This window comes from Chelonoidis abingdonii, chromosome 8 (genome assembly GCF_003597395.2).
Source record: "Chelonoidis abingdonii isolate Lonesome George chromosome 8, CheloAbing_2.0, whole genome shotgun sequence".
NCBI lineage: Eukaryota > Metazoa > Chordata > Testudines > Testudinidae > Chelonoidis > Chelonoidis abingdonii.
The window spans coordinates 10,521,246-10,548,585 of record NC_133776.1 but is presented as its reverse complement, the minus strand read 5'-3'; the positions used below and the strand labels follow the sequence as shown (position 1 = coordinate 10,548,585).

The 27,340-nt window shown below is 42.6% G+C and overlaps 1 protein-coding gene and 1 long non-coding RNA gene across 4 annotated transcripts in view; both read left to right on the top strand.

Moving 5' to 3' along the window:
* Positions 1-27,340, top strand: part of LOC116826897 (uncharacterized) — a 419,533-nt gene that overhangs the window by 384,354 nt on the left and 7,839 nt on the right. The window lies entirely within an intron of this gene.
* On the top strand, positions 5,772-8,162 carry SOX2 (SRY-box transcription factor 2). Its single transcript, XM_032783941.2, has one exon. It carries the CDS (start codon positions 6,206-6,208, stop codon positions 7,151-7,153), a length of 948 nt encoding a protein of 315 aa, XP_032639832.1. The 5' UTR covers positions 5,772-6,205; the 3' UTR covers positions 7,154-8,162.

The following is a 27,340-nucleotide window of genomic DNA, read 5'->3' as shown; positions in this document are numbered from 1 at the left end:
CCCAGCTGTTGAGATTTTCAGAGAATGTACCCATCCTCCATCTTCTTCAATACCAGGAGAGTTAAAGAGGAATTGGAAACCTTTCATTCTTAATGTTCCTGCTTTTGTGGGTTTAAATCAAGCAGTTAGCGTTCTCCAGGAGAGGTTTTTGTGTTTAATATACATGAGTTCATTCAGTTACAATGGGGAAAGGAAAACTCATTTGTTCTTATAAAACTAGGAAGGAAAGATAACTTTAAATGGACTGCCAAAAAGGATCCTGTTAAATGGGGTCCATATATATACAGTAAAGAGCCTACACTCAACTATGTTTTCTCTCGTTTATATTATGCAATAACCTGTGAGTTTACGATGAATACTGGTGCTGGATGGCTGTTGTATTGATAGGATTATGGAATGAATAAGTAACTATGGGATCAAAATTATGATCTTCTAGTGAAAGAGTGGGTAGGAAATATTATCTCCCAGGTGAATGGAGAAAATCTCAAGGATTTTTAAGAAAGCTGTTGGCTAGTTATGATAAATAGCATAGGAGTGTCTGGTCAACCGGTAGGATATTTATTTAGATGCCTTTGAAAATTATTCTTACAGGTGTGTGTGTGTAGGAAAGAGTGTGAGTAAGTGAGTGAGTAGGCTTGTCTATTGATCTTGTATTTTATTTCTTTTAAATTATATCCAGGCTTTGTGGTTTTTTATTTTGTTCCTTGTTCCGCTAAAGGAAGGAAGAAATCTGGTTGAAAGGGTCTTTTTAAATTTCAAGCGCTTTGGTTGTTTGTGTCCAACGCAAGTTTAATATCAAATCCGAATCGTGTAAGGTGTTTGTTTGTAATGGGCAACTTGCGTTGCGGTGAAATAAATTCCAGTGGCAGATGAGGCGTCTGGAACCTCTGGTAGTGGATTTAAATTAAATCGCTTTCTAGTCCCAAACTCCCAGCACAGGCAATCTGATCGCTCTGTATATCACGAATTCTTGAGCTGTCGCAACTGGAATGCTCGCAGGAGTGAGCACTTTCAACATAGTGAGTTTTTCCTCTTCGTCGCACGTGTGCTCTTTTTTAGATTTCATTAGTGAGAATTAGGATGAAAGAGGGGACGAGGGAGGAATGCGGAGCTTGCTCTGCATTCCGCAGCTTTCAAGGGTCCTTAGAGTCCTTGAATGAAATTATTGGGTGAAATTGGGTTTGGATGAAACATTTGTCATTCCCCCCCCCCCACACACACACCCTTGTTCGTTTGTACATATAATACCACTTCTGAGCATTACAATCGGGCTGCTTGCTGGACAGACAGGAACAAAAAGCAGATTAAACAGTTTTAAATAATCAAAAAATATCTAAAATGTAAGCAGTGTGGATTAAGCTTGCTCCAGCGTGTCCCTTCTCTCCCTCCCCCTCCAAATAATTCGCCTTCAGCGCATCCTCATTCCCTCCAGAAACAAACAAGCTACCCACGGGGCTAGGGGTAGAATTTTGAAAATGGGGGGGTGGGTTTGTAATCTCTTAGAAAGCAGGAGTCAGACTGAAGAGAAGGGTGCTGGTGTGTCACCCTAATGTAGGTCATTTCTAACGCAAATTTTGAAGTTTCTTCCGGTGCCTTTGATTGCTCAGAGATTGTGATTAAGGTTGCGAGGGCTCCCCTGCTTGAAAAATTAACAAGGTAAACAAAATATTAGACGCTTTTGTTAGTTGTTGTTTTTTAATAATCCGTTGCTTCAAGGAATGCACAAAAATGTCTGTTTTCCTTATAATATATCATACTTTTAAGATTTCATGACATCGCGGTATTTAAAGAAAATGGTTAATCAGCTTAACTCAAACTTGTAATATCTAAAGTACAGGATAATGATCCCCCAACCCCATCCTTATTAATGAGTGGAAGTGAACAAAGCTTCCCTAACAGAACTCCATCCGTATTGGCCTGAACCTTCCTTGGTGTTCTTATTTGGGAGACCTTCCTCTGAAAAAAAAAATGTTTTAGGATATTCCCCCCCCCCCCGCACCTTTTACTCATCAGCACTACAACAACTTGCCATGTGGTATTTTAAAGTCACTGAAGATAGATTGGGTTATAGTGAACGTGGTAAAACTTCCATTGGCTAACTTTAGCTTCTCCTGTCTAGTTAACTGGTTCCAGAATTAGAAGGGGATGGGGCGGGGGGATCTGTCTGTACATTTTCCCGTCTTCAGATATTTTTTTTAACGTAATGAAATTAAAACTTTTGGAGCTCACAGTTGACATTTTGCAGAAAATTGAGTTATCAAGGCAGTAATTATTTCACAGGGAGATAAAACTCTCATAGCCCTAACTGTCAAATAGGGCCCTTTTCAGATTTTAATTACAAAATAAAATTAGTCTGCTCTTCCTCGGAAGGGTTTGTGAGTGGCTAAACAGAGCTTTCCCCAATACTGGTGGTCGTCAAACTCTGCTAATTAGCAATGCTGAGAAATTCCAGTTAACAAGGACATTCTCTAAGTCTCTGCAGGTTCCCTGCCGTTCGCCTTCATTTCCATAAGAAGATTAAGACTGGAGGGGAACACACTCAAATGCAGATGCAGAAAAGAAGCGTTTTTAACAAGCATCATAATAGTAAGATGCTTGGCTAGTTCTCACCTAATTACTGCAAGTTAAACCTCTATTTGCAGCTAAGGACAAAAAATGGAGCTGCAATCTTCAATCTCCACAAGACTGCTTAATAGTTTGCTTTAGATTTGTTACTACTGGGGTCAGTACAAAAATAATATGTAGGTATTAGTTCTTGTACAGTTAACACGATAGGTTGTATCTTCAGGGCTTTTATAAGAAATGGGTGGGTAGAGCCGGTGTCAGAACAGTAAACAAATAAAAATCCAAGTCGTTAACATCCATTTTCTTGTTAATAGACTCATAACCTAGGAATAAACGTGTCTGTGCTTTACAATCCATCGCTGAGAACATTTGCAGACTATTTATTTAACGTAAGCACTTTTCATTTCCATAAATTATACCAAAGGCAACGATTTTTAAATCCATTCATATTAAGCCAGCCTTCTCCAGGCCTTCCTTTTAAAATGCCTTGTGTTCTTCTATAGCGTCTTGTTGTTGTTAATAAATTAAGATTGAGGTACTCCGATTTCATGGTTTTTATATTGTTTAAAGGAATAGCCAGTAACCCGATATATGGGGGCCCGCACACACACAAAACTGGGGAATTTTTCTGAAAGACCTATAGCTTGTATCTGATTTTCTGTAGCACATTATTATGCATATATGCCAGAGACAGGTTATTGCATTGATAAGTAAAACACCGTTAATTAAAATAAATCTGTAAATACTCATGATAACACAATTGTTAGGTATTTCCATACCTTATTTATATGGTAAATGCAATTAAGAAAGAGCCAAGCCAGCCACTTTAACCTCTTCACTGTGTTGTTATAGAGTTCAGGCACAAATATATGCTCTAGTTATGTGTAAAATCACTCCTTGGGTTGCCTCGGCTGAGGATCTCACACACACAAAATTACAACCAATTCTGCCTCTATAACTACAGCACAGCATAAAAACAAGACTGGCTTGTATAACACCAACCATCAGTGATCAATGTATTACGATAAACAAACACCACTACCACCCACCCCTACCCCCTTTTTTTCAAACTTAATTATCCATAAGATTTTTTGGAATAATGTTATCAAATGCAGACCAAAGTAAATAGTTGCTGTGCCCTCGGTAGTGTCTGGAGAATCAGAATTCGTTTATATCTTGAATCTCATCATGTGCACCTATTTTTCTATGGTTTGACCTATCACTCTATGGGCTAGCTGTACGTTTTCGAATTAAACACATTAACTCTGATAGGTTATATTTGCATAATTCATAAAAAGATGCATTCGTACTGCTGGGTTTTATTTATTACTTAGATTACATGTAATTATTTGGTTCCGGTTTTTTTTCCTTTCCTTTCCCTTTATTATTTCAAAACATTTAATTTGAAAAGTAAACGAAGGGACATTCTCGGGGAGGTCAATCTTACCAGTAGGGGGCGCAGCAGTCCCATACCTGAAACCCCCAGCTCAGAAAGTACAGCGCAGCCTCTCGATATGTCTCATTGTGTGTGCGTGTGTGTGTTTCCAAGTCATTCTTTCAGCATTTGGTTTAACCCCATGAACAGTTTAAATATAGACTATTTGACAATATGTGGGTCTCTCTAAAGAGTCAAATAAAATTACTATTATGGGGGGAGCTCGCCCCCCTCTCCTACCCTCAGCCCTCCACTCCCCCAATGCTTTTAGTTGAAACAAACTTTATTTAAAAAGCTGGAAAAGTCTGTTTCTGCGCGGGGTGCAGATTTAGCCGATTGGACTTGAGGAGCCTGAATTCAGAACGTTCACACCCGCACGGGTACGAAAAAGGCGTGAAGGGGGGAAGTGGGCGCGGAGGGATCGGGGAAAGAAAATCATCAATTTTCCCGAGTTAACAAACGGAACGTGCCTGTGGATACAAATCGCTACATTTGCAGTGGCAGGAAAAAACGGGGGCGAGGGGGAGGGGAAGGTTGGGGGAGGGGGGAAGCCTCTGGAGCACTTCATAGAACAGAAATGGCATGAGGCTTGGCCTTTTTCATCTTCTTCTTTTCTTTCTCGCTTTGTAGTCAAGTGCATTTTCGCAACAAAGATCCCAACAAGAGAGTGGAAGTAAACTTAGCCGGGGCTTTGTTTGGCGCCGTGTAGTGACAACAAGAGAAACAAAACTACCTATTTGTAACGGACGTGCTGCCATCTCTCTCCAGCATTGAGCTCCCACCTATTGAAAGGCTTACATCGGGACAATGGGGGAGAGTCTAAAATTACCCTCCTGAGTCCAAGGCGCAGGCCCCATGCCTCTCCCTGGCCCCCTTTCTCCTACCCACTTCCCCGCAACCCAGCCCCACCTCCACGCTCCCTCCTAGCACCTGGGCCAGGCTGACCGGGCACTTCTGAGCCCAGCGTGGTGGAGGGGACAGTCACCGAAAGTACTTTAGATCCGAGAAATAATGGGCGTGGGGGGGCGATCCCCTTCCAGTACAGATGGGGGGGGCTTGCTTTAACTTTTTGTTTTTCAGTCTCTGCCTTCTTTGGATGACCCTGCAATTTGGGGGCTGATGGATATGTGGTTATCTCACGTGGTCCCCCCCCTTTGTTTAAATAACCTTTCGGGTGTGTGTGAGAGGTTTGAACGTGGGAGGGGGGGAAGGTTTGTGTTGTTTTCCAGGATTTGAATGGAGAAAGGCCTGAGACCGGGGGGTGGGGGGCGGAGGATGCAGCCAAACCTTGGGCCCTAGGAAAGCGGACCAACTTCCTTGCAGTGTAGAAACAAAAGAAAGGACTTCGGACGTGGGCTCAGCGATTTCTGGAAGGAGCGCGGAGCTTGGCACCGCTGTATACGCCCAGACCCGGCCGCCTCCGTCCAGTTGCTTTTCTCCCTCCCGTTTCCCCTCAGCCCCGAGTCAATACCAAGTTTTTGTGTGTGTGTTGTTTTGTTTTTGTTTTTTTTTAATGTAGCAACGATGCTGTTTACCCACTTCCTCCCCAAGGCGTGCGTGACCTGTTGCTGTCAGAGGAGCTCCAGAGGCTTCCTAGTGGCTGCCTCGCCTGCCCGTGGACCCGCCTCCCCCCGCAGACCCGTCCCGGCGGCGGCGCCGAGCCCCCGCCCCGTTTCATGCAAAACCAGGGGTAGAGACTTGTCCTCAGTGGAGGAGCCGGCGCGCGCTGATTGGCCAGGGCAAACACATTTATTCCCTGACAAGCCCCCATCACATGGATGGTTGTCTATTAACTTGTTCAAAAAAGTATCAGGAGTTGTCAAGGCAGAGAGGGAGAGAGAGTGTGTGTGTTTGCAAAAGAGGGGAAAGTACTTTGCTGGCTCTTTAAGACTGAGGTGGAGAGACAGAAAGAGAAAGAAGGAGAAGGGAGAAAGGAGGAAGAAGTTTTGTTGTTTTTTTAAACCAAGACTCCAGTAATAATAATAATTATTATTATTATTAATCCATCGGCCAAGAGGAAGAGGAAGACTCTAATCCTGAGCTAAGTGTGTGTTTTTGGGGAGCCCCCCTCCCCCCTTCCACACCCCTCCCTAGGAAGAGAAAAAAAAAGTCCAGCTTGGGACTTTGTGTGGCGGCTGCTGCTGCTGCTGCTGCTGCTTCTCCTCGCTTCTCTGCCGAAGCTTGTTCCAGGCAAGAGTCGTTTGAATGTACAACATGATGGAAACCGAGCTGAAGCCTCCCGCCCCCCAGCAAACTTCGGGGGGAGGCACGGGCAACTCCAACTCGGCCGCCAGCAACCAGAAGAATAGCCCGGACCGGGTCAAGAGACCCATGAACGCGTTCATGGTGTGGTCCCGGGGCCAGCGGCGGAAGATGGCCCAAGAGAACCCCAAGATGCACAACTCTGAGATCAGCAAGCGGCTCGGGGCGGAGTGGAAACTTTTATCCGAGGCGGAGAAGAGACCTTTCATTGACGAAGCCAAGCGGCTCCGAGCCCTGCATATGAAGGAACACCCGGATTATAAATACCGACCCCGGAGGAAAACCAAGACCCTCATGAAGAAGGATAAGTACACTTTGCCCGGGGGCTTGCTGGCCCCTGGCACCAATACCATGACCACTGGGGTAGGGGTTGGGACCACCTTGGGAGCTGGGGTGAACCAGAGGATGGACAGTTATGCTCACATGAACGGCTGGACCAACGGAGGCTATGGGATGATGCAAGAGCAGCTCGGCTACCCACAGCACCCGGGCTTGAACGCTCACAACGCGGCTCAGATGCAGCCCATGCACCGCTACGACGTGAGCGCCCTGCAGTATAACTCCATGACCAGCTCGCAGACTTATATGAACGGATCGCCCACCTACAGCATGTCTTACTCCCAGCAAGGGACCCCGGGGATGGCCCTGGGATCCATGGGCTCGGTGGTCAAGACGGAGTCCAGCTCGAGTCCCCCCGTAGTCACTTCGTCTTCCCATTCAAGGGCTCCATGCCAAGCTGGGGACCTTCGGGACATGATCAGCATGTATCTACCAGGTGCTGAAGTACCAGAACCAGCTGCCCCAAGCAGACTTCATATGTCCCAACACTACCAGAGTGCACCTGTTCCTGGTACAGCCATTAATGGCACACTTCCTCTATCACATATGTAAGACAAAAGGGTTGGGGGGGGAGGAAAACTACACAACACAAAGAAACAAACAAAACACTTTTATTAGAGATTCTGGACTTTTTTTTGGACTATTTTTGTACAGAGAAAACTGGGGAGGGCATACAGAAAACCAACAAGGAACTTGTATAGCTCTGGAGGGGAAGAAACTACACAAAACTTTTAAAAAGTTCTAGTGAAACGGTAGGAACTTTGCAGAAAGTTTGCAGAAGTCTTTACCAATAATATTTAGAGCTAGTCTCAAAAAGCGACGAGAAAAAAATGTTTGAATATTTGCAAGCAACTTTTGTACAGTATTTATCAAAATAAACATGGCAATCAGAATGTCCATTGTTTAGATAGAAAAAAAAACTTGAGAATTTGCCAATTAATAAAAACAAACAAAATGTAAAAATAAAAACCGTCTACTTCGAGCATTGTGATAACTGCAGCTGAATTTATAGCAGCTGGAGAAAGAGTGGATATTATTTTACAAAATTTGGACATTTTAATTGTTTTAGAAATTGTACAAAAGGCAAAAAAGGGTAGGCTAAATACTTGCAAAACCACTGAATTGTTTTGCTATAAAAGGGCAAGAGTTTAGATTGTACTTTTTTGGTTTTGTTTTTTACTTATTGTTAAAAAGCAGAAATTGCCATGCAGGTTCACACACCATTTGCTAATTTATAATAGCTTTTTTGTTTCCAAACGTCATCCTGTTCAGATTTAAAAACAAAAACAAAAAACCCTAAAATTACTGTGTTTTGAAATATTTTCTTATGGTTTGTAATATTTCTGTAAATTTATTGTGATGATATTTTAAGTTCTTTTTTCTAATTTTCCGTAGTTGTATTTTAAAGATTCGGCTCTGTATTATTTGAAATCAGTCTGCCGGCAGTCCATGTATATATTTGAACTAATACCATCCTTATAACAGGTACATATTCAACTTAAGTTTTTATTCCATTATGCACAGTTTGAGATAAATAAATTTTCAACATATGGACACTGAAGTTACGTTGGAGTCTTGGATTTATTTTTGTAATGCAAAATGGTGTTGTTTTTGTTAAGGATCCGTGCAATTTAAGATGTCACTGTGGTCAATTTAGTATTATAAATAATCTAGCAATATAGATAAATGAAAATATAGGCCTTTATTTGTAAAACGAAATAGCTTTCATTACATAGCTAGGTCTGACCAACTGAATTGCGCCTTTTGGATTTAAAACATGTAAAGTTGCAACTTACAATGTGTAAATGCCACCCCTTTAAGAAGGGGTAAAAGAGCGTTTGGGCACTTTGCTGGTTCAGACCACTTGTTGCCATCAAAGGGCTGTGGTCAGAACAGGAGTCTTGTGATAGATTTAAAGTTAAATGGAAAGTAGTAGCATAATTAGGGGGACTGAAAAGGCAACAAGGAGTCGTTGCTCTTTTGAGTTGTTTTATAACCCGTGCATTCTTCTTTTGGGAATACAGTGTATATAGGAGGAGGGTATTTTACTTTAATTGCCTGAGGATGCTAATATAATAGCAAGAAAACTGCAACTAGAATTTATGAAGGTTGCACTGACGAGGTTTTTTTTTTTTTTTTTTTAATCTTTGCTTGTAGCTTCTTCAACTTTCCGCTCCTCTGTTTTTCCAGAGTAGAATGGGTGTGTGATGTGTGGTTGGGGGTGGGGGAGAGAGATTAAAAAACAAACTCAGACGCCAAAGACTTTCACGCTATATCACAGCTGTTTCTTGAATCCTAGTTCTTAACTTGCCAGCGCGGTGTAGCCCAAATTCGGACAATCTCTGCAGATGATAACAAACCCCAAAGAGAAGCGTTCGCGCCAGCCAAATAAAAGAAGAGCACAGCCATCTCTCGGAGGTAGATTTTTACTTTGTACCACCGTTCTATTCGCAATTGCAGATGCCAATGATTATGCTTCTGAGCTATCCAGATCTCTGGCCCCAGTAGTGGGGGGTAATCTGTCTGTAGAGCAAAATAGGGTAATAACTTCTCGTGTGCAAAGTGCAGTAAAGTTGGGCAGTAGAGCACTAGGCATGTTATTCAGGGCAGCACATACGTGAAAACTTAAGTCTGTTGTTGTTGTTTTTTAAAAAGCCCAAGCGTTTAATATTAACTATTAACACTGGAGATGTGTCCCTTAGATACGCACAAGTCTACCTCGGGAATAAGAAAGATTAAAATAAAAATAGATTAAAAATGGATTGTTTAAACTACAGTGATTCACCAGTATATGCGTTTTTCCCCCCATGAGAACACGTTATACATTGCGAGGAAAGAGTTTAGTGTCTTAGCTAAGCAGACAGTGGATTGAACAAGCTATAATTCTATTTGTGTCTGTGTCTCTGTGCGTCAGGTGTTTTTAAATCTATCTGTACCGCATTTGAGTGTTGGTTGCTGGATTTCACTTCAGCTCAGAAAAGGGGGTTACTGGGGTGACTGGCTTTGATGTGGTAGTGATCTATCTTAAATTATTCTGGCCTCCACACTTTTCCCTGCCTGCCCAAATGAAAACTACAATTGCAGCCTAGAAGATGTGGAGCTTTGATCCCTGTTTATGTATTTTAGATCTGTTTGCTCCCTTTTCTTATATTTCTTGCACCATGCTGTACTTGGTAGGACAGCTATTATTCCAGATTACAAAACTCTCCCCCCCCCGCCCACCCCTTCTTCTTTCTCAGTGCAAAGACTAAAATAATTTACCAGAGTTGCCCAACATTTGTAATGCATCTAGGGATTATTCACGTGGTAACAAGTACATTTCCCCGCTTTCGCTTACGCGTCTGAATAAAAGAGAACTTTGAATAAAAACCCAATCGATATCGCAATTCATTTAAAAAAGTACTGTGAATCTTAGCCAATTAACAGCAATACAATATGGGCGCTTTTTGAAGTGCTAACAGAAATATTCGAGGGGGGTAGTTTGAAATGTTGTGCTTTTTTTTAAATGCACACAGAAGGCGAGGTAATGCAAGTAAACAAAAGACACTACGCCACATGTGAATGCTAAGTGAATTCAGCAACTTTTTATATATTGACAAATTGCTTAAACTTATATTTTGGTATATGATGTAAAGATTTTTTTTAAGAAAGTCTGATCTCTCTTTGAATGATTCTGGATAATATACAGATAGATAAGTGTATACCAAAAAAAACGTTTTGTATGTAAAGCTAAATGAGTTTATTTTTAAATTACTACTTAGAAAAATGGTATTGACTATTGCTAATTTCCAGTTCAACACATTAAACACGCACATGATTTGTTTCTACTAAAATATTACCCGAGGCTATCATTTATTCTAGCTGAAATATGCAGTAAGTAGTACCAGTATTTTTTTTTTTACTTTGATTACCAGTTATATTTTGATACTCAGTTTCTCGGTGTATTCACTCACCTCTGAATTTATATGTGCTCTTTAAAGCACCCTTGGTGCTCGGTCAAAGAGTGTTTTTGTAATGTTTCACTAACCTGACACAGAGCAGAAATGAACCCAAGGATAAGATTATAGTTTCCCCGGTGATTTTTTTTTTCTTTTTACAACATTTTATGGAAGGGGTGCTAAAATATTTTGCTGAACTGGAGAAGTAGATTAGCAGGGTTTCTTGCCAAGGCTGGGAAGCTGGTATTACCGACTGTCCCCGGGGGAAATGGCTCACATTAACCACTAAATGAATATTTGACAAGGGCTCATTCGGGGGTGTTATTACTACAAACGGGTCCCTACTGGACTTTCTAAGGGTCAGAGAGCAATGGTTCAATTAATTATTTAGACTGTTAGTAGATTGGGTTGTAATAGCTGTAGTTATTTCTACAACCGACAAATTCTTACAGTAGGAACCCTCGGGAAAATCTTTCCCATCAGCAAGGCCTTGCGATTTAAATACACAAATAGGGAAGGCCCGCCAAGTGGGAAAACGGCTGTCTTTTCCCATGACATTTCTTGACAGAAAACATATTTTTCTTTAAGGTGCCCATTGCTCTTGTCAGAGAACAAGGGCTGCGTATGATCATCACAATGTATCGCATCACAACAGTAATATCTCTTTATGTCTAACATGCGAGAAGAGATCTGTATAGCTGTCTTTAGAATAGGATGTAGATAGCTCAGCCATTTAAACACTATATATTACGAAAGAAAGGGGCCCATGGCGATAGGTGTGATTAGATACTCTTCATTTATTTCACTCCTGATCTAACTCAAATATTAAAATCTAGAGCATGCTGAGCAGCATAGGAGGTTTGCAATGATGTATTCAAAATGCTACAATTTAGACTGCAGGAAATCCTAGTCCTGTGATTTTTTTAAAGCTGACCCTGACACATTCGTTTCCACATTTTTGTTGCTGTGAGAGTTTTTTTTTTAAATTGCATTTGGTTTAATTTCTGCCACAAACATGTCCGCCGAAGAAGATACTAAAAAATTGTTGAGAGCGAGATTAGGTGACAATAATATATGTTGAATGGATGAGATAAGCTGCAAGGGGGGAGCGGGAAGCAGTAATTACAAACCCAATTCATTCAGCTTTTCAGGACTTTTGTTGTGGGAGCTCCATTGACGGGTTTCGAGCTGCCAGTTTTCTCACATTAAAAAGAACTGATCAACGCCTCAGGGGGACATGCAATACCGCTTAACTGCATAGTGATGGGGTCCTCATTTAGAGCCATTACAACACGAAAATTAAACAGAGCCTTTGTGTGCACCAGGTTTATTTTTCAATTGCTGACAGTTTATAGCTAACTGCTCAGAGATTGAAGTTTGATTGCGGGTTGATCGCCTGCTCGTTAGCACCACAGCTATTTTAGTTTTGGTAATTAAAACCAGCTTTTCTGATGATGCCCGGGGAATTTCAAGAGTTGGTCATATTTTACTTTTGAGGAACCAAGTCCACTTGACAAGGCGGTGCAGCACGGAAGTGAGTTGTTGTTTTCAGCCTTTTAAAAAAAATGAAATGCTAGAAATTACATATTTTTCTGTGGCACAGCAAGTCAAAATGCCACGGAAAAAGCTAACCCCTTTCTTTTTGATATCCGTCGCGCACTGTTCGGTTTGTACCTGAAGAATATTCCTGGTTAATTTCACCTTGTATATTTCATGTGTAGCAGTCTCTCTCTCTCTCTCTCTCTCTCTAAATTCACAAGCCCAGATGATTATTTTTGCTTACAGGTGCTGTACACTTCAAGTAGAAGAGGTAGACGTTGCAAAAACCTTTCAGAGTGAATTTTAGCTGTGTGCTTTCCGAATATACCGCAAATTGTAGTGTGTTTCAACATACCTTGCGTTTGTGTGTGTGTAGTGGGGAGAGACAACACGCTAAAAAAAAAATCATTACAATTTAGAAACATCTATAGAGTAATCAATTTCCAAATTTGTTTTATGTGGGAAGCGTTCTTATATTATACAGATTTTTTTTTTCCTTCTCGGTACATTTAAATCTGCATCGTTAGGGCCTTTTTATGACCGTGTTTAAAAAGAGGAGAGGTTTAAGATGTGATCACCGTTTTGAGGATAATCGTTCGAGTAAGCTAGATCTAAAGTGACCCGGTTAGGATTTTATATTAGTGAGTTATCTTGCAGTGCATGAAGTGCGAATGGAAAAACAATCGCGAGATATTGCGTTTCAGGATCACTCGCCGTTGGAAGAGTTCTTACAGCTCTTTCGAGCCTTCATATTTCTCTCCTCGAATGAAATCAAGTAGAAACGAGGGCAGCATTTTAGGTTTGGAGTGATTTATGTTTCTTTTCTATTTGAAAGGCGATTGTTTGAAAACTCCTAATCCACCTATTTTAGGGGGTGAATCTTTACTGGAGCGTCTACTAATAACTAAATACTGATGAATGGCATTTTCCACCTACCCATGTTAATGTGTGAGTATATGATGTATCTGCATAACGTGTGTGTGAGAGAGAGAGAGAAAGAGAGATCTCAGCCCGTATGTTTGTGCGTTTTCTCTGTCGTGCATATTCGGGCGCGTAGGTCTGTAATAACCAGCCGGGGCGGGGGGGGGATTATTCAAAAGCAGCAGCTGGGAGCTGGGGTGAGTTTAGCTGCAGAGTCGGTAGGACCAGTTGCAGCTGACGTCAGTGGCCTAGGCAGGGCCGCTGGTTGGAGACTCCAGGCAAAACCCAAAGCAAGTGCCCGATACTCAGAGCGTGTCCTAGCAAACCCTGCGCACCGAGATCCCCATGCCTGCACCAGGTGGGGTGCCTGCTGGCAACAGCCTGGGAGCTGGCCCGGAGCATCCTTGGATTTACATTCTGCTGAATTAAGTGTGAAGTCTTTTCCCAACGTTATTACACATGCATTCAAGTCGAGTTAAGCACCCGGTGCGCTACCTCGTCCCCAGCCGTGTACAACACCCGCTGAAGTTTTTTTTTCATTCCCTGGTGGCCCCTTAGCAGGGAAGGTGATCCTCCCCCCCCACCCCATCCCATGGCAGCAGATCCACAGAGATCCTGAATGGTGCTTTTAAAAATCACAGGTAGCAACAGGGCTTTGCAGTCAGGGCTTTCCCCTTCCTCTGGTCTATTTCCGTCTGGTGAGTATTGAAAAGAGCCACACACGTTCTGACTGACTCTCTGATCAGATTGGCCGAACATTTATCAGTTTTTTAAGCTTCACTTCATTAATTCTGCTGACATAATGTGGGCGCCTTTGCATAAATTCTTGATTAATAGCGTCCCGCTCGGCATTGGATAGCAAACGACATCTTAACACGTGTGGGAGATGGAAGTCTGATAGGCTTGTTTGGAGGGGGAGCCACAAGCACACGAGATCCTCCAGCGTATGGGCCCGATCCTGAAAACCCTTATGTGAGTGGCTCTTTCTTAGGCGAAGAGTCCCATGGGGTCCAGAAGGGCTGGCCGGGGGACTAAATCCTACTCGGGTGAGTAAGGATTTGTAGGGTCAGGCCCCTGAGCGTGTTAGTTTGAAATAGACCTGGTAACGCTTTCAAACCCCACATCGATTCTATGCTATGTAAACTTAGGCCTGATATAACGTGCATAACAAACCTCTGTGCTATACGCTAGACAAACAGTACAGCAAGAAATAGCCTCTTCCCTGGGCTATCACCAGCTCTAGTGCTGCTGTTCTGGGCGCATTTTGCCACGTAGGAAGCTCCTAAACGTGTCTTTTTGGCATTTCTTGAAATGATGGTTCCTTTAAGCTCTTACAAATTGCAAACCTTGCGGAAGACAGAGAAATAATTCATGTATTAAAACAAGCAGCGAATTCCTCAGGAGGGGCCTTATCAACTGCAGCCACACTGGCTTCATCCTCTCCTAGTATGCTAATACCCCCGTGACGTCACCGGCGCCAGATTGAATGGGAATCAGTTATGAAATTATCAGTTTCAGCTTAAAAAGCGATCTTGCCTTCTCGGAGTTCGAGTCTGGACTTCGGGAAGGTCTATATAAATACAGGAACATAGACCAATTTAGGTCTGACTCTCCAGTCAAATTAAAAGTAAATCAAAAGGCACACATCTTACTTGATTTCAGTGTTCAGAAGAAACCAATGAATATTCAGTTAAGGGACTTTTGAAATGACAGGATCTTAATTATTTATAATATAGACATTAAATCTGAAACAAGACAATCGGATTTTCTCATACCGATAAGGTAGGCCAGAGCTCCTTTTAACTTATTTTTTTTTATTAAGAATTTCAGCTAGGGCATATGATACTTCAAAACCGTGGAAAAATGCACGTGGCTCTTTGCATTTGCCAGCGATAGATTAAAAATGTGTTGGGAGAAAAATATCCCTTTCAGTTGAAAATAAAACGTGTTTTGAGATTTAAAAAAAAATTGGAAATCAGTATACAAAAGGTTGGTGAAGCTATGATATAAGAGCTCTTTCAAATCAGTATTTCCGATTTTATTTCAAATTGGGTTCAAATAATCAGAATTATCACGGTTTTTAATCGCTGGAGTCATTGCATTGAGTTGACGCCCAGATTCAGTACAGTTATACTCGAAGCTAAAATCCTGAGGATTTTTCTCTCTTTCTTCCAAATGCACTTGGAAAATGGATTTTTAAGAAATAAAAATCACACACTCCAATTTAAGTCTCTGCATGAGAGTTTTTTACCTTGCATAACTTTTTACTGGACAGATTAAATGTTATCTTCCCCCAGCTTCTCTACACATTTATTGACGGTTCAGGTATTAAATAGTTCGTAGTCATTCTTAAATCTTGTACGGGGGCGGGGGGGGGGAAGCCAAAGGAATAGATGGGAACATTCTGCACTGTGACAAAATTGTTTCAAATGCTTAGGAACACTTTCATCTGGTTGGGTGGGTTTTTCCTCCCCTCTCAAATGAGGCTGCTTTGCTTCACGAATTATGAATAAATCTGCAGCTCTTTCCCTTGGGCGGATATAAATCACCTGCTTTCTCGATTAACTTTCTGCTGCCTGAGAGTCTCGACCCAAAGTTTTATTTTACTTCACGTCCTTGAGTTGTAATCTGTGCATTCGGGGAGAGAGGAGAAACGTGGCGCAGTTGTGCCTAATGCTTAGTCGGGCGATTCCTTTACCTTAAAAAGTTGTAACTAGTTGAGAAGTGAGTTTTCTGAGGAATGAAATCCCAAATGAGTGGCAAATATAAAGTATGGTAAAATCCCCCCCCTCCCCGTTCCTGATTGGCAATACTCATTTTGTGTGTGTGTGTTGGTTTGAAAAGCAGGAAGAAATGTAATGAATTGAGTGCTGTCAGAGATGTCTTCTGTGTTGATGTGGTGAATGGCAGCAGCTCCCTGATCCAGTGCAGGTGCAGTAGTGCTGGGGGGAAGGAAGGGGGGGGGGCTCTCTGTTCAGTGGAAAAAGCACATTCCCTACAATAGACCACACACTGCCAGCCAGCATGGCATCAGCTCACACTTTCATACCTCCCCCCCCGCCCTTTCCACAGCCCTGAGTTCACAAAGTGGCTATACAGTAGCGCTAGTTAGGTTCGCTTGTAATGAACATTGCTGACTCCGGACCAACATTTGAATCTCCTGGGCTCTCTAGGCAGGCAGATATGTTTTAATCACAGGTTGAAAATGGGTCCCCTTTTATGGCAAGACAGAGCATCAGTTGCATCACACTCGATTAAGAAAACGCCGTTTCCAAGTGCTGTTAATAGGGAAAGATTTATTTTTTAATAAGAATAAAGGGAGGGGGGAGGGGGGAAGAGACACCGTTCTTAATGGATGAGATGGTCTAATCCTATCCAGGAACTCCTATTAATCCCGTTTAGAGATAACCTGGCTCCTATTTTGGCTTAATAAATTATTTTTATGCAAGGATAAAAAAAGTTTCCCCTCATACTAACCCGGCACGGGCTGGTTTTTCCTGGCTTGTTTCCCTCTTGACAATCTGCTTGTAAGAAGCTAGATGGTTGCATTTGGTTACTCAAATACTCCTCCGAATAATGCAACGAATAAGAGCTAACTCTGCAGCAAGCGGGTCGGATCGCTTTTGTTCCCTCTCCTATGACATATAATATTAGCCCTCCGATCCGGGGGAAGTCAATGAGAAGGTATTTTTATAAGGTCCCTGGGAACTCCGTTTCCTCGTTAGTGTTTGCTGATTTCTCTTGCGCTGCTCCAGCAAGAAGTAGATTAGACGCTTTTGGATATACTTGCTGATGCATTGCGCTGAGGCAAATTGCTCTGTGTTTGCTTATAAAAAAACATGTCACTGTAAAACTTTTTTTTTTTTTGTAAATCGTGGTAACAAATAGCATCAGCTTCTGGAGCACTTTGCAAAGCCATTCTTTGGCTGAATACTGTTAAACAGGGGATTTGACAGCTAACCAGATATCACTGAATTCTAAGTAAGCTAGTTTTTTCTTCTCTCTCCCTCCCTCCCCTTCCCCCCCAGACTGATAACAAAATGTGTTTGCAATAAATTGCATGGAGGGAGGGGGAAGATCAGATTCTAATAAGTGACTTACTTCTTTTCAGGGGTCAAATCTTGTCATCCTTATCACAGGGGAATAGCTCTTGGGTACATGTAAAAGGAAAGGTAGTACCGATATTTTAAAAAACAGATTACTGATCGTCTCGCAGGGTGGATTTTTGTTTTTGTGGTCTCCGACTGCTCCCCGAAGCACCCGCTACTGTGTGCTTTATTTACTGCCAACAAGCTGAAACTCTTTAGACCATCAACTTTACCCAACCGTGGCTGTTTAAAAAAATGGTCGATTTGCGTTAGGGCGCCATTACTTTTGCGGACTATTTTCTGCGTCTGGTGTCAAATACAATCTGCGACAAGGACGTGCAAACTACTGCTGCTCCAGGATTCAGGCTTCCCAGCTATAGTTGTCCACTTTCTTTCCCCCCAGTGCTGCTTGATAGCCGTTGTGTCCTATGGATACACACCCATAATTAATCCTTCTTATTAATGCTTACATTCTGTGCCCATGGGGGAAGTCAAACCTATTTAGATTACCTTGGTTGGTTGCACAAATTTAAGTGGGGAACGAGTTATAAACCTAATAACGGCCTTAATAAAAATAATTATTTGATCATGGAAGAGTAAATTTACTCGAGTGCAAGGAAGCGTCTGGATTTACATTTTGGTTGTATTTGGGCTGATGGTTGGTTTGAAAACAAAGGTCTTTTAAAGTCATTGCAGGTCTTAAAAAAAATCCATAGAGCCAGACTGCACACAAACCATGGTAGAATACGTCTCTTTGATATTACTTAGGAGGATGAATTAACTCATAAAACAGTTGTAAACTGGAAATCAATATGAGATTTGGGTGCCTTTGAATTAATTGGAAACCATCAACACAGGAGACCATTAATCACACACGTTGGTCCCTCTCTGGCTTTTTGTTGTTTTTAGTCAGAAGCTTCTGCGCATCTTTCAAGTGTATTTTTGCTGCTGGTTTTACAAGTAAAAGTGAGGATGCAACAGGAACACTCGCATTGTCCCCCCTATACTTTTAACGCTAGCGTATTGTTTGATTACTAATTCGAGTTAATATGATCTTTATGGCAACATAACAGTGGATAATTGGCCCTTTTTTCTGAACAACAATGTAAATCACAATCGCTTTATTATTTAATAACGTCAAACGCTTCGTTGGATTGGCCCCGACAGAGAAGACCTTTTCTTTCTCGGCAGTGTTGTTGAGAAAGAACAATGCAGATCTAATTGTGGAGATTTCAGAAGTTGGCTCCTGTAAATGAACAGCTTAGATATGGAAGTTCCAGCAGATGTCTGCACTTTTCCCTGTGACAAACCTTATAACCCCCTCCCTTCCCCCTGCTCCTCCCAGACTGATTGAGGATTTTTTGTTCTCACATCCTAGCAACAACCTAAATCTTCCCGAAGTAAATACACCCCTTTCGCTTGGTTGCTATACAGCACTTTATATGGCAGTTTTAACAGGAAAGCATAAGCCTGCGCACCAAATCCGTGCCTGGCTCAAGTCGCTTTAATTCTGCCTCAGTTATCGGTGTTCTCTCTCCTGCCAGCCTTGGGTGGGTTTTTGGTTGTGTCTGCTTTTTGTTTAATATCACCTTGTTTGTCAGTAAGGAAACGTGCGCCCCAGCCTCTGGGAAGATTTGTTTTGTAACCGTTTGGAGAGTTTGCAAGTTCCGCACGACGCTCTTTTGGAAATGTCAGGATGCCTGTTCTGTCTCCAGCTGCGGTAGAGAGGCCGGCGCTGTGTTCATTTCTGTGACCGGTTCCGGTTCTGATGACTGGCCGAGTGCGAATGTTTGATTTTCTTACCCTCGCTTAGTTTGTGCAAAAGTTACAGGCTCCTCAAAGAGGCTATATTAAAATACCTAATCAATAACCCAGTCACCCAAAGACAAGGCATATAAACAGGAAACTTGGTTCCCACCCTTAAAGTGGTCACTGCAAGTATAAAGCAAACCCCTAATTCGATTGAGTCCTGCATGGAACAAGATGGGTCCCAATTCTCTTTCCAGAACAAGTAGATGGAAAAGGCGGGGGTCCTTGTGCGCTGCGTGGAGAGATACACAGCCCCATCTAGTAGTGGCATGAGGGTGGCTTCTCTTCCTAGGCCGACCTCATGCTCCCTTCCACTTGCTGTAGGTTAATGTTGTTAAACCGCATATCCAACGCTTTTCTGTGTGCGTTTCTTTGTGCTTGGCACAACTACCTGCTTGGGAACAGCTCGTCGGGGGTGACAGATCGCCCCCCCCCGCTTGAAATGTAATTCCACCGAAAATAGTTTATTTGGAAAACTTTCCTCCAACAGGAGTTGGCAATCCTCTGCCTAGTCCTGTTCGTTCACCCCAAGCTTTAAACAATGCGAGCTTTGATGCGCTATTGAGTTCAGTCAGCAGGAGATTAAGGGTGATGTATAGCATTCTTCTTCGCAGTGCACCACATCCCAGGGTGGAAGCACAGGGAGCAAAGATACAGAGTCCAGAATATTTTGCCTCCTTTTGTTTGCAAATTTTGACATAACAAGCGATCAGAATAACTGCAGCGAAATCCGCTTATGTATCAAGACAGGAAGGACACTTGTTTTAAATTTCAGCACCACATGTTTACCACTCACTCGACCAGCCTAGGGGAGCTGTCACCTGCACACTGCAGGAAGGGTCCCCAAACAGTCTTTGGTGCCATCGCGTTTTGTTTTTCCAACAAACTATTGGCTTGTAGGCAAAACCAAGCCAGCCACACCAATCGGCGTGCTGAATACGTTTCAAATAAATCGTCACAGTTAACTAGAGTGCTATTCTTCCTCACGCTTGCCACCAGATTTCCTCACCAAAATCCACTCCGTTTAAAGTATCAAAAAGACAGCAAACAAACAAAGCTAGCAGCACTCGGAGTCCCTAGAACCAAAGTTCAGATGCACTGTGCATTCTAACGCTCATTTAACTCGATTCACGATGCACTTTGAATGTTGTCTTTTTTTGCTAACGTGTTAATCACTTTCCCTGGTTGGTGTTTTTGTTTCGCCACTCTGCTTTCCTCAGTTGACAGAAACTGGGGGGAAATGCTGCTAATTTTGGATCAGGGCTAGAAAATGGGAGCTGAATGCAGAGCTTAAAATTGAAAAATAGACTTGCGGAGCCAAGTGCGGTTTGTTCTGTTTTTTGTTTTTTAATGTGTACTGGCTGAGTCCCCTTTGCTCTCCAGATAACTTGTGAACAGCCATGAGGTCCCTGCTAGCACGCAAATGGTTAATAGCCCAGTAACCATTGCGGCACTGCTAAAACTAATGATCATTTACCAAGACACAAACAAGACTAAATACTCATTGAAATCTAAAATCTATTTATTTTTTTTTTGGCTGCAGTGGGTGCTCTGTGCCATTAGTTTGTTTATTTCATACTTCGATGATCCAGGGCTGGGGGGTAGCGGAGGGGGACTCCTGGCTGCCACTCCCTCTCCATAATGAGCTAATTTCCATATTTGCGCCTCCCGCAACTGTGAGAAAATCCGGCCGGACATTTAACGTTCCGATACGTCCTCCGCTGCCTTGTCTCCTCGGTTACACCGGGTGCGGAGAGCAGAGAGCCGATTTACTGATAGGTTCTGTTGCATTAAACTGCGAATAAATGTGCGTATCTTGGCATCTAGCAAGCTCTTGTCGCTTTTATTGTTCCTATAGCCATTATTTTCCACGCACTTCTCTCTCTCTCTCTCACACACACACAGTTTGTTCAGTGTGATTTGTCTTTTATCATTTACCATCTCTTCCCTTCCCCAGTTTCTCCAGAGTCAAGGTGCAGCTCAGTGTAACGCAAATCAAGTGGAAAGACAACAACGCCACACGCTAGCCAAAGTGAGCCAGAAGCTTCTGCAAAGCAGATTGGAGCAAATCGATTCCCTATGTTAGAGTCATACGCATATGTACCTGGCTAGGAGAGGTTTAAGTCCTGCAGTAAATACCCATATTTACAAGAGTTCTGCAGGATGCCTGCGAGTGCCTAGGAATACTTCGAGGGGGAGGGGGATTTTTTTAACGTACTTATCAATAACAAGATGTATAAATATCAAAGTGAAGTAGCCCGAGTAAGTCTTTCTAGAAGCAAGGAGGAAGCTTAAGCAGCTTTCTCTAATGGTGATTTGTAGCTCTGTAAGGGGCACGGATAGCAAATACCCTGCAGGTGCATGTTGTAACACTGCCATCCGGGCTTTAATGTAGATTACTCTCCAACTCGTTTGATCGGCCCTTTGAAACCCTTTACAATTGCCTGTGACGAACCGCCAGTCTCAGCTTTTTTTTCTTTGAATAATGCCTTAAGGGTAAGTCCTCGGGGCTTTTAAAGATCTCTAGTACATTAAAAAAAAATCTAGAGCTGGGCATATGTCTGTCAACTAGGAGCTGTTAACAGCCATCTACGAAACTATTGATCATCTAATACCCACCAACTCTACTCAGGGGAAAAAAACTTAATACTTAAGGGGGGAGGGTTCCTAAAGACCTCTTAATATTTACATTGTTTTCGGGGAGAACGTTAATATTTCAATAAACAGAGATTCCCTCCCCCCCCCGTGTAATATACCTTGTGGATGGCTGTACAGGCTGGGGTATAAAGTACTGATGGACTCTGTCGTGTGTCAGTGTAGGTGGGATCTCTGCGGGTGAGTAATGTATGTATGACTGACACTCACAAATACTGAAGTCCTTACTCATGCAAAACTTCGGATAAGCTGTGAGTGGAAGTCCGGTGTGCTGGGTGAGTGGATGAATAAACGAGGCATTGGAAGTATTATACAGAATGAAAGCTCTTTAGATAAACTGTGTATGGCACAGAACACAGCTATAGACTGTCTATAAATACAAGCGATGTCTGTACCCGGTGCACTGTATATTGCCATTATGTACAAGTGTTTTATTGTGGTGGTTGGTTTTCATGACCTTCCCCACATAGCAGGAATGCTGGGAAAAAAATGAAGAGCGACCCGCAGAAATCCGACAGGTATTTCCACTCCCCACCTCAGAAAAAAGCGACTCTTTTCATATTTACTTAAAACCATTAACAACTTTCCAATAATTACTGAACTCCCGGCACTTCAGCTGGCACAAGCGGCGCTTTGTTTCTATAAAATAAACTAGGAGGTTCAATCCCTCCCTATCAAACCGGGGATTTGAATTAAAGGCCCATTTGGGACACTTGAGACGACAAAGGGTTACACATAAATAAATGCCACATTTGCCTATTGCAAAAGTTTTCTCTGCCCTTTCTCAGTCACAACAGGGGAGGAAAAAGCCCTCGTTTATTATCTAGCGCTGGGTAGGAGCAGCCCCTCCAGAATGTGCCCTTAGCTTTGGCCGGCAGAAGAGGGGATTTTCTCTCAACAGCAGCCCCCTTTGTTCTCCAGATCCCTTTCCCAATTTCAAGCTTCACTTGCGCATCCCAAGTTTGTTTGTTAATGACGCTATTACCATCTGGCTCGTCCTACTTTCCAAAAGATATAAATCTCCCCGGTTTCACGGCCCACATTACTGTCTAAGTGCCACCGTAGCCAGCAGAAAAATATGCTTTCAAGGCTGCAAATTCTCTTGCACGGAATAATGCTCTGGTCCGACTCCTCTCGTCAGTATTTATAGGTTACATACATTGATGTGCAAGGCCCTGCTGGGGAAACTGAGGGCTGGGTTTGGTGGAATGTCTCCACATGGAATTCACCTTACAGCTATATTTGGGAGGGGTGTGCGTGTTAGGAAGTGATTTACGTTTTCCTCCATAAACTCAAATGAACCGCTCTTTCTCTCCCCGCAAGCCAACCTTTAGCAAAGAGTCTGAATATATCTTGCCACTTTGAAACCGTTATCTTCGGCAAGGGAGATGGACACGAATCTGTGCGCTCAGGAGGCAAAACGTGCTTCCTTTAGTAGATGTCTGGGATCAACTTGTCCAGCATGGACCCTACCTCCTTGTTATATGTATATTTGTGTGTGTGCCCCGCGCGCTTCCTTCTAACAGGCGTTGTACAGTGAGAGGGAAAGTTTAGTGCAGAGCGATTGCAGATTTGTATGCTTTTTAAGCATAAAGGGCGGGGGAGTGGGGTGGGCTGTGTTGGGTCGGTTTGTGTATAGGCTCCACAATGAGTCTATTTATTCGCTGCCTCCAGCCTGGGCAGAGTGAATAGGGAAGCGAGAGAAACTCAGCCTTCCAAACGCGTGGGCTTTGTGGAACATAGTCCCCACTGGCAGATTTCAACTGCTAATTTCCCATGCTGTGGGGATCTCCTGCAAAGAGACACACACATGCCCATCATCTCTGTCTTCCCCAAGTCTGTCCCACCCGTCCCCGCGCCAGTATGTAAACTCTGATACTATTAAGTTAAACCGAAGGAGACGTTTAATCCCATATCATCGCCTTGCCTGATGGTTGGCAAGAGTTTGCGGGGAAACCTCCTATTTAAAATTAAAAATCTTGTCAAATAACGGAGAAGCAGCACTGTTAATACGTGAAAGAACCCCAAGGATTTTTCGAGTGATCTAATTGTTATAAATAATTACGGATGGAAAGAAAACTCACTTATTATGCACTTCTAATAGTGTGACTGCATTGGAGAGAAAAGGGGCCAAAACAGTGATTAATTAATATCACACTGGTGTAGCTGTTTTCTAGCAAAAGGCCTCCTCCCCCCTTTGCCGAAGCAGAGAGTTTATCTGTCCTGCTGGAGTCATGCTTAGCCAGTAAGGGATCTTGTTTATAAATTTATGTGACGACCTTTTCTTTGCGAACGCTCTAAAGTTGATAAGGACAAATTGCAGAGGTATACAATTTAAGTAGATGCACTTTTAATCACCGATCATTAAAATGGTTATGTTAAATATACTCAATTACATGCATGACTTCACCCTAACAGTACTTTCTATTCTCCCAGCTGCTCACGTATTCCTTAACTACCGTCCGCAGAAGAAACTCGATTATGCTGAATCCATACATTTCTATGGATTTCATCAGCCTAATTAATGCTTCAGTGTGGTCCATGTGTCTGAATGGGTCCCTTTGCTATTACTTTGGTAAGGAGGCAGTGTTGGAATGCAGAGGGTCTTCCTTTCAGATATACCCATGGGGGTCACTCTAGGACTCTAATGACAAAGGTAGCAAGTGTTAAATAGCAGGCACATGCAGGGGGAAAAGAAACCAACGGTGAGGTGCCTGCGAAAGGAACAGTGCTACTGTAGGTGTGACCAACAGGTCAGTGATGATCATTAAAACGGTTGAAGAAGAGAAGGTAAATGGAAGGCATCCACAAACTGTAGTGCGCTTCCTGAACACCAAACAAATCAGTTCCCGTACTGATCCTGATGCAAAATGAAAGCTGAAAACAGGTTTTTAAACCTGCTGGTTGAATCAGGGCAGTACCGCTGAGGCTCTGTTTCAGGGAGACAGCTAGTCTAAGAACTCAACGTTGCCAAAACTGCCGTGTACTGTGTATTCTACGGTGTATGTTAAAGTTGGAGTATATTCGATACCATGCCAGGGCAGTACATGTGCCACTACTAAATCTGTGTGTATTTTCTAAGACTACTGTGATAAAGTAATACGGAGACACGTCTCTGTTAGTTAGGAGTGGATTTTCACTTCTTCTTCCCCAGAGGAAGCTATTTTTAAAGGTTGGATTTATTAGAGTTTCTAATCTGCACAGAAAGCCAACAACAGCTTTTAAGACACTCTGCATTTAAGCGTTTGCTTCCTACCTGCGCGCGTTAACTATCACGTGGCTGGTGCTATATATACATTGCTCCGGATTAGATATTCTTGACCATGAAAGACACCGATAATTTTTGGTCACATGCACAGACACCTGTTGTGTAGAAGACCTCCCTGTAAGACTTCCTGATCGGATCCTCGCCATGGGGTGGGGTGAAAAAACAAAGATAATTTCTTACCATTTAGTGAATTACCAACCAACAGGCTGATGAAACAAGGACCTTTTCCCTCAGTCTTCCTAAATCCTCCCGTATTGTACACGGTAGTCTTCATCCTTGCAGTAAAGATTTCAGATCTATAACCAAATTATAACGTAGGAACTTTATGCTTGTCATGCTAATGTAATGACTTTTATAGTAAGTGTATACTTTCTGTCTTTTGAAATTAGCTCTTCAAAACGCTTTGTGTAATGACAGACACTAGACAAAAGAGACAAATGCACAAGCAAACACACTGTGCCATTTCACAGTAAAATGGAGAACCCAAGTACAGTACATCTCAGGATAGAGGTGTCTCCCTGTCCGGTTTAATTGTGCAAACGTCCCGGATCCAGACTGACCCGGAAATAGGAAATTATCAAAAGAATGGTCAAATCTACCCGGGAACGGATTTTTACGCACACACACACACAGACCCATAATATGGTATTTCATAAAAACAAATAATCTAATGCTTTCTGGGGACTGGTTATTTTTGATCCGGTGCATACAATAGTAATTTAAATTGGTTGGAGCAGCAGTGCAGTTATTTCATATAAGCATTGGCTTGTTCCATCTCCAATGATATAACTATACATGCGCGTCTGTCTGAATCTTGGCGTGTGTCTGTATGTCTCCGTACAGACAGATAGTTGGGTCCCTGGGAGAATTTGTTTTGCTCCTTTATTGTGAGTAACAAAGAGGGGTAAACCAAAGCTATAGGTGTATTGCAATCCGGGGAACTCACTCATTGCCTATAATTGTAAATAAGGTAAGTTCACACGACGATCGAGTAACGAGAGAACAAGAGGCCCATTTTAATCAGGTGGTTCTCTCTCCTTGATGGAGATCAGCGCTCCATCACTCCGGGCCCTCTCATTGTGTCCCCCCTGCTGGAAATGACAGCTCCTTCAGAAATGAGCAACTTGGTCCCTGGATGGGATTTCACCTCTTTTGCGCTACACATGTACCAATTGTCATTTTCCTGCTACAGCCAATCCTCTAAATTATATAAGTGTATAAACTCGGCCTCATTAAATCCCCTTTTTGGACACCTTGAGTTTGGAGAGTGTGTTACTGTAAGCCAGAGGAGACTTAAATTATATCCAAATGGGGATTGAAACATAGTGGTACTTAAGCACACTCCTTGTCTCAGCAACAGTGCTCTGATTTTTTCTCTCTAGGGTGTTATAATATTACAAACGCAAGTTTCCTCGTGTCAGATCAAACGATCTGAATCCCATTTCTTGATTCAGCCTACAGGCTCCATTGTGGTGGGGACAAACATAAAATAAAGATACGATCAAATACTGTGGCCTGACCAAAGAGAAGTTTATCGCTCCTCTGAGAGCTTCCTAATATGAAGTTCAAACCCTTTATATCTGAACACACTGTGTGAGTTACTTTCTTGGGTACATCTCTGTATGTATATGTGTGTATATACAAAGAGGAGTGTTGGTGTGTGCATAGGCAGTGAACTATGAACAAAAGTTAGCCAACAGCATAGACCGTTCAATTCCTACACTTCCATTCTTCAGCCAATTAAAAATCTCATCTTCAGTGGGAAAATCTTTGCCTGCAAAGGTCTGCTTCTTTCGTAAATTTATCTCCAAACATCTGTGCTGTTCAGTACTGAGATGCAAGGAGACATGGCCCGTGAACATTGAGCGTTAACTCTGAATTACATAGATCTCTTGCCGCAGGCTAACCAGATCATCCTTTCCGAGAGTAACCTTTCACCGGTTCTGAAATAGTCTCTAGCTGCTCTGTAATCTAGCACGTCACGATTATCTGTCTGTCATATTAAAATACACTGATATGCATGGTCGAATTAACATGTTCTCCCTACTAATCACACTAACAACTATGTGATGACAAGGGCGCAGAAGGTTGTGCGTTATATGGGAATATGCTGCAGAGCAGCCGTCCTGTAGAAAGTCAGCCAAAGTTGGCTTTGAAAAGAGGTTTGGATTTTCATCGTGTTCAAACTCCTAAAAGATTCGGAGAAAGTCTGCGATTTAACCAAGTGTCACCCACATTGTATTACTGGCCCCCGAGAGATTTGTTGTTTCTTGTCACTCATGATTTTTCTTTTTGGTCTGCGTTTGTGTGGCTTAGGCTGAAGATGGGCAAAAGGCGCTGCTATATAGTACATTCTTACAGGGCTTTGGGGTTGTTTGGGGTGCAATCGCTGTTTCAATTCCGATGCCTCGGACTGCACCTGATTTTGATTTGGATCAAAAAGTTTGGAAGCTGCCGGAAAAGTGTTTACCGGTGAAATAACGGCAGCAAGCACACTGGGCAGGAAAAGCTTGATAAAACA